This window comes from Alexandromys fortis, unplaced genomic scaffold (assembly GCF_014885135.2).
Source record: "Alexandromys fortis isolate MF-2015 unplaced genomic scaffold, M_Fortis_MF-2015_v1.1 scaffold_3, whole genome shotgun sequence".
Taxonomy (NCBI): domain Eukaryota; kingdom Metazoa; phylum Chordata; class Mammalia; order Rodentia; family Cricetidae; genus Alexandromys; species Alexandromys fortis.
The window spans coordinates 21,166,341-21,174,657 of NW_026067909.1; the positions used below are offsets into that span (position 1 = coordinate 21,166,341).

The following is an 8,317-nucleotide window of genomic DNA, read 5'->3' on the forward strand; positions in this document are numbered from 1 at the left end:
CCTTTTTTTTTTAGGTCTGTGAAGAATTTTGCTGGGATTTTGATGGGCATTGCATCGAATCTGTAGAATGTATTTGATAAGATTGCCATTTTTACTACGTTAATACTACCTACCCAAGAGCATGGGAGATCTTTCCATTTTCTGGTGTCTTCTTCAATTTCTTTCTTCAAAGATTTAAAGTTCTTGTCATACAAATCCATTTGCTTTGTCAGTGGTACTCAGAGATATTTTATACTATTTGTGGGTATAGTGATGGTTGATGGTCTCTGATTTCTTTCTCCGCCCTTTTATCATCTGTGTGCAGGAGGGTTACTGATTTTTTTTTTGAGTTAATCTTATATCCTGCTACATTGCTAAAAGTGTTTACAAGTTGTGAAGTTTCTTGGTGGAATTTTTGGAGTCGCTTATGTAAACTCTCATATCATCACATTGCTGCCAATCTTTGCACTTGACTTTATCTTTTGCTCACCACAATGCCTAAGGACTGCAAGATACCAAATTCTATGATACCGAAATTTGGCTTCTGCTTACTAAATATGTTTTGGGAAGTTTGCTTGCCCACAAAACTGTTTCCTTTTACATAAAACAAGACTGATCATATTGAAGCTCCCTAACTGAAAGATCATATTTGAACTCTCTCACTGAGTCATGGACAAATAAAAACTGCAAATGTTGCCTGGAACATTTTTACTAGCTGTTAGGCACTGAATCTGAGCCCCCGTCACACTAACGTGCTAGTCTATAGTAAAAGTCGCTTATTAGCCCTACTCACTAGATGGGGAAACACAAAAAGTGAAGAACAATTAATCAACAGTTAATTCACACAGTGCTGGTAGGAGCTCAGACAGTCTGGCTACAGAGCACACAGTCTTAGTGAGTCTGCTGTCTGACTCTTGGGGAAATTTAGGGGAAAATGAATAAAATTATTCATAACCTATGTGACTAAGGGCTGCTCTTTCCTCTTGTTCCCAACAGTAATCAAGAGTTGTTCAAACTCACCTCCCTGGATGTTACACATGCTGCGTTGGTGAATAGCATCTGGCATTTTGGTGGCAATGAGAAAAGTCAGAAATTCATTGAGCGGTGTATCCACACCTTCCCCAGCTCCTGTATTATGGGGCCTGAGGGGATTCCTGTGTCCTGGGGCCTGATGGACCACACTGGAGAATTGAGAATGGGAGGCACCTTGCCTCAGTACCGGAACCAGAATCTCATTTACCATGTTGTCGCTCACCAGATTCAGACTCTAAATGATCTTGGCTTCCCTGTGTATGGACATACCGATAAAGCTAATGTCACCATTCAGAAAATGCTTGCCAGGCTGGATTATGTCCGCATGACCTGTACTTGGAACCAGTGGAATTATGAGCCTCTCTGAAGCTGAAAAGAGTGATGAGGGTACCGTCCTTGTAGATGGAGAAACAGCTGAATGAACAGAGAGAAGTAATAAATTGTCATTAGGTGGGCATGTGTTTCTAGAAAGCAGGTGTATATCATGAACTGCACACACCGTTTCTCTGCCCTCACATTGCTCATGCACTTAACTCCATTTCCTTGTCATGCAGAAGGTCACTGTCTCCTGCTCCAACTTTGTCACAAGCATCACATTCTCAAGATGCCTCTAACACAGTAGTTCTCAAACTTCCTAATTCTGATACAGTTCCTCGTGTTGAGATGAACTGTAACCATAAAATTATTTTTATTGCTACTTTATAACTGTAATTTTGCTACTGTTATGAATCATAAAATATATATCTGAGTTTTGTGATGGTCTTAGGCAACCTTGTGAAAGGGTCATTCAACCCCCAAAGGTTTTGCCATCTGAAGATTGAGAACACTGCTCTAATGCATTTAACTAAATAATTTTCTTTTCTACTTTGCTTTTATAGCTTCTGATCCATGCTCATTACAAGTAGGATTGTTTTGTGACCTGCCGCACCACACATTCATACCGCCTCTAGCTTTCTGTTGATTTTCTTTTATTGACTGGAGGAGTAGCTTGCCATCTATAAACACCTATTTAAAATCATTCTCTTCCAGGTCACTTCCTAGCTGTTATATTGTTTTTATGTAAAAACTACTACACATGCATGAACAGATGCACAATGTGTGTGGTGAAATTGTAGAATTATTAAGAAATAAACTAGGGATCAACAGGTACAGATGCCTGCAGCCATGCCTTTTTACCTGAGGTCAATATCTAGGACCCACATTGTGGAAGACGAAAACCAATTGTATCAAGTTGTCCTCTGGCCTCCACGAGTGTGCCATGACATGGATACTCACAAATAAATAAATGTAATTTTAAGAAAGGACTAATTTTCTTTAATTTACATTGACTTTTCACCATTAGTTCTCACACCAGGAAAGAGAAGTTAGCATTGTTCTAAAGGTTGAGCTTTGTTACTTCACTATAATGTTCATATTTAATAAAACTATTCTTTATTTATAGAAGCATAAATGTTAGAAGGCAGAGCACTGTGGGGAGAGGAGAAAACAATAGCACTCAAAACAGAAAAATGGATGTCTTTGCGTAGGAGAGAGAGAAAAGGGGAGGGTGAAGAAGGAGAAGAAAAACAAAACTCGGGGGCTAAAGGAAGTTAAGGGGGGAGAGAGAGAGAGAGAGAGAGAGAGAGAGAGAGAGAGAGAGAGAGAGAGAGATCTTGGGTGTAGAAAAACCATTTCTTCAGTAAAGAGGAAAATGTTGTGTCTGAACTTTTATGAGCTGAATTTAAATAAATTTTCTGGAGTATGTTCAAATAATCAGGACTTTAGACAACCGTCTAAAGCTCCAACAGCAGACAGCCCCTGAGTTCTTCCCTCCAGTTCTCAAATCCTTCTGCTGCCAGTCCTGTGGCTCCAAACAGTTGTTTAATTTGTTTTTCCCCCTCAAGTTTTCTGGAAATATGACAGAATATTTATATTCTTTTTCAATCTAAAGTCAAGTTGCACAGGGGTTCATTTTAAAACAAGGCTTTAATTGCCTTTCTTATTCCATTTGAAGTCAGATATGTTTTTAGGAACTAATAAATTATATAGTGTATATATTTATGTGTGTATGTGTTTTTGCATCTATTTACAATCTTAGTTTCTTAAATATTTAAACATATACCAAACTATATTTTTGAATTTTATTTTCACTTTAATTTTTTAAGATCTCTCTTAGCAACAGAATCATCCAAAATAGCAAATTCTAAAGTTCAAATATAGGACTGGAAAGTTAGTTCAGTCATTAAGAGCACTGACTGATCTTTCAGAGGACTCCTGTTTCATTCATAGAACCCAAATGATGGTTCACAATCATCTACAACTTCAACTGCATGGGCTCTGATGCCCTCTTCTGGCCTCTGCAGGCACCTGCATGTGCATTGTATACACACACACATACACACACACACACACACACAGACACAGACACACGTGCATGAACACACACATACTATGAAGCTTGAATAAATACAATTCAAATGTAAACATAATAAATTCAGAGAATTTACAAATACAAAAGATCTTCCAGACATTTCTGGTTTATTCATTTATTTATTTTACATGATAACCACAACCTCTCTTCCATCTTATCTTCTCACTCTCTCCCCTTTCCTCCCCTTCACACCCCAAATTCACTCCTTCTCTGAATTTGCTCAGAAAGGGACAGGCTTCTCTGTATGTCAGCAAGGCATGGCCTATCAAGATGCCATAAACCCCTAAGACTCCCTTATTCAGTTTGGGCAAGGCAATCCAGCATGAGTCATAGATTCTCAAGAGCCAGTCAAAGCAGTAGGGATACCCCCTTCTCCCATAACCAGAGTCCCACAAATAGACCCAGCTACACAACGTTCTGACATGTGAAAAGGGCCTTGATCAGTCTCACGCAATGTAGGTCGCACAGTTCAAACTGGTTAGTAAAATAGAAAAATTCCTGTGAACTGTATTATGAGTTCCTATACATATGTGCGCTTTAAAACTTGATCAATTATATTTCACGTTTTGGGTCACTTGTCCAGCATGCATGGGGTCTTGAGTGCTAACTCCAGCTCTACAAAAAATAAAAACAGAGAAATGGTTTATGAGAGAATTAGGAGATATGTAATTCAGAGACTTATTAGAATATCATTCTTGAAAGAGTTTTGAAACTTCAAAAATTCAAAAGCACTTAATGACAAGTTTTTTTAGGTAAAAATTAGGTTTCTTTTTTGAGATATGGTCTCACTGTGTTGATCTTGAGCTCTGAAAGATTCACCTGCTTCTGCCTCTCAAGTGCTGGGATTAAAGTCTTGGGCCACTAGGCATGTATAACGCAGTTTTAAAATAAATAAACTAAATAATATGAAATTTTAAAGAAAAGAATGACCATTTACCTTAGTACAGCAGAGAGTGAGAATTTTTCAGTTGACCAGATTGCAAAAGGATGAAAGATAGTTCAAAGAATGGGCTGATCGTCAGAGACTCTGCTCAGCCAGCAGAGGGCAGCAGCAGTAGCCAAGTCCTCTGGCAGGAGTGGATGCTTCTTGGGATTAACTCTTCACTTTAGCCTACAGCTCTTAATAAGTACTGCAGATCTTCTATTATAACTCAACCTTTAGGAAACTGTTATGTCAAGACATTGGCAGCTACATCACACGAAAATGAGCAAATGGTTTGAAAGACAACCTCTCTTAAAGTGGAGTCTGCAAGAAATGAATTTATCTTTCTTACCTTCAGGGATCATCCACACAGGGGATGCTAAGATTTTTCATCATGAGTCACTGTTTTCAGAGTAGAAAACAAGCAGAAAGTTTAACTAGAAATGACTAACACTGTAACTCAGCATCACTGTTTCCCACTGTACCCAACAGTGGTACAGTGTTACTAATTCTCCGTAAGAACTGAAAGGAGATAATTTCTGAATACACTAAATAATGAACAAATAAAAATAAAGTATTATAAAGGCTCTTTTAGTTCTATTTTATTTTACTTCTCTCATATATAATTTTCCATAGCTAATATGATCTTCTAAACCAAGCAGGGCTGACCTTGTTAGTACTTAGATTGGAACAAAGGGGTGATGAATTGAATTTTCCTCTTCATTATTGGAAGGAATGTACATTTCTGTGGCTTCTAGTTGTTGGCATTAGAGGCCATGTTTTGACAGAAAGAAGTTCTGCTTAGGTCAGTAGATTTTCGAGAGAGAGAGAGAGAGAGAGAGAGAGAGAGAGAGAGAGAGAGAGAGAGAGAGAGAGAGAGAGAGAGAGAGGTTGGTTTTTATTAACTCCAAGCCACATATTAGCAACACATTAGCATTTCCTTCTATTTATGAATGTACACATAAGATTACAGTAAATTTGCAATTCTGCTGGTTGTGTGACAAGTTCTGCTGAATGGTGGCCATATGATTTCATGTCTGATTTATTTTGCTGAAAACAAACTGAAATATCATCTACTCTTAAATATTTAGTATAATAACAAATTCATTTAATAAATAGTTGCACTCACTACTAGACTTTGCCATTAGATCTTTATTAGTCAATGAGTTAATCATCACTTGTTACTTAGATAACTGCATTGCACATCACTAACTACTAAATTAAAGAAATAAAGGTTGTGTTTTTTATTATCAAAGTAAAAACTGAACGAGCATCTAGTGTCAGTCTTACACATAAAATCAGAAACCCAACATAATTCTTGCAACCTTTTACCCATCTCTTCCATGAGAGTAAAGTACAAATTTTTGGATTATTATGGTAATTTGATTTTTATATTTCATCTGCTGAGACAAGATTAGTGTTTTGCCATTCATTCTACCTTATTGTCATACTTAAAATACTTTATTAGACTTAAATCCGTGTTTTACTGGTTTCAATATTCATCATTATACTATAATTTTAAAACTGTTTATTCACAATAACTTTTTCTCCAGAGCATGTAACTGAATTGAATGCATTTTGCATTATGATATAGCCACAAGCAGATGGGAGTCAGGAAATGGGGAGTGGCATGTGATGGTATGAATGGGAATGGTCCCTATGGGCTCATATATTTAAATGTTTGGTTCCCAGTCAGTGGATTGTTAAGAAGTATTAGGAGTTACGACCTTGTTGTAGAAGGTACATCACTGAGGGTTGACTTTGAGGTTTCAAAAGCTCACAGCATACCTTCTCCCCCTCTAGATCTAACTCTCTCTCTCTTCCACCTCTGGCTGTGGATAAGATATGTGCTCCTGGATACTGCTCCAGTATCACGTCTGCCTGTCATTATACTTTCTACCATGATGTTTGTCTCAGGTGTTTCTAGAGACACCATGACCATGGCAACTCTTATAAAGGAAAACATTTAATTGGGATGGTTTACATTTTTTTTAGAGCTTTTAGTCCATTATTATCTTGGTGAGACATGGTGGTTTAACAGGCACACATGGTGCTTGAGAATGATCCAAGTGTCCTACATCTTGACCTGCAGACAATAGGAAGTGGTCTGAACTAGGCATAGCTTGAGCATAGGAGGCCTCAAAGTCTGTCCACAGTGACACACTTCCTCCCTCAAGGTCATACCTCCTAATAGTGCCACTCTCTAGGAGCTTATGGGGGCCAATTACGCTCAAGCTACCACAATGCTCATAGACTTATGGTGGTGATAATTGATTTTGTTATGCTATAACAAATAAAGCTTGCCTGAGGATCAGAATGTGGAGCAAGCCACTAGTTAACGATAGAGGCCAGGCAGTGGTGGCACATATCTTTAATCCCAGCATGAAGAAGGCAGAGACAGATTGATCTCTGTGAGTTCAAGGCCACCCTGGGCTACACTAGATTGATTCAATCTCAAAGAGAAATAGAGGCTGTGGTGGTGCCTCACACCTTTAATCCCAGTACTTGGGAGTCTCATGCCCTTAACCCCAACACTAGGGAGGTGGAGACATAAAGGGATGTAGGTGGGCAGAGAGAGAAATATAAAGCAGAAAGAGACAGGAGTTCAAGGCATTCAGTCTGAGAATTCCTGGAGGCAGAATCTTGCCCCCCTTCAATCTGAGGATTTGGTAGAGGTAAAAAGGTCTCTCTAGTGGCTAACCCCTTACTTCTCTGATCTTTCAGCATTTATCCCAATATCTGACTTGGGTTTTTATTATTAAGACCAACTAGAATTCACACTACAACTTATACCTTCAGAAACTGTAAGCAAATCTCCAATTAAATGCTTCCTTTTATAAACTGCCTTGGTCATGTTGTTGCTACACTGTTTCTTTTTTAGTTAATCTTTTTTTCAAAACATCTATTTTACTCACTGTTCAATTTCTGTGAAGAGATACCATGACTAAAAAAATTCTAATAAAAGAAAGTATTTAATTGTGGCTTTCTCACAGTTTTAGAGGTTTATACCATGGTAGTAAGCAGACAGGAATGTGGCCATGAGCTGACATCCTGATCTGCAGTCAGTGGGCAGAGAGACACTGGGCCTGTCACAGGCCTTTAAACTCCAAAGCCAAGCCACAGTGACATACCTTCTTCAAGGTCATACCTACTCCATCTAGGCCAGAGACTTACATAGATATAATCTACATGGGAAATAGAAAGTAGAAAAATACAAGATCTCCTGAGTAAATTGGGAGCTTGGGGACCTTGGGAGGGGAGCAGAGAAAAATGTAGAGCTCAATAAATATCAATAAAATATATTTTTAAAAAAATAGGGATTAAACACTCATGGATACAGATTAGACACCGCCATGATCTAGCTGTTATGTCCTGCAGTTCTACCCAGGAGAGCTGGGGTCCAACCACTGGAGCAAAAAAGCAAGAAAGAAAGCAATTTTTCCCCCTCTGCTTTTAGGAGGTCACATAAGTAGACAATATTTCACCCTAGGGCTTGTTGCCCCAAAGGTCAGTGACTTAACAGATCAAAATCCCACAACATTTTAATTACCTGAAACCCTGTCAGAGGATATAAAGAGGTAAATGTTTTACCAATATAAATGGCTTTATATTTCTTTTGTGTGGTCTGAAAAAAAAAAACTCCTTGACCAAAAGTAAACTAAGAGAAAAGGGGATTACTTTGACTTATTACTCCAAAGGGTTAGAGGCCATCATGGCAGCGATGGTATGGAAGCAAATGGCTGAAACAGGAAACTAGATGATCACATTTATCTGAAAACCTGAAGCAAAAAGAAAACGGAAGTTGAGCCAGGCTACACCCACAAAGCTCACTCTAGAGACATATGTCCTCCCACAAAGCTCCATCTCCTAATAGGTACTTAACCTTCCCCAGAAGCACAAAAAATGGGCAGTCAAGTATTCAAATGCATGAACAGATGTTGACATTTCTCATTTAAACCACCACAAGCTCCAAA

The 8,317-nt window shown here is 38.4% G+C and overlaps 1 protein-coding gene across 6 annotated transcripts in view; it reads left to right on the forward strand.

Moving 5' to 3' along the window:
• LOC126498315 (glycine N-acyltransferase-like protein Keg1) overlaps positions 1–2,666 on the forward strand; it is a 111,800-nt gene extending 109,134 nt beyond the window's left edge. For all 6 annotated transcript variants that reach the window (XM_050136846.1, XM_050136847.1, XM_050136845.1 and 3 more), the window contains one exon: positions 976–2,666. In XM_050136846.1, the coding sequence (XP_049992803.1) occupies positions 976–1,378 (403 nt within the window). In that variant the 3' untranslated portion in view covers positions 1,379–2,666. The remainder of the gene's footprint in view (positions 1–975) is intronic.
• Positions 2,667–8,317: the final 5,651 nt, after the last annotated feature.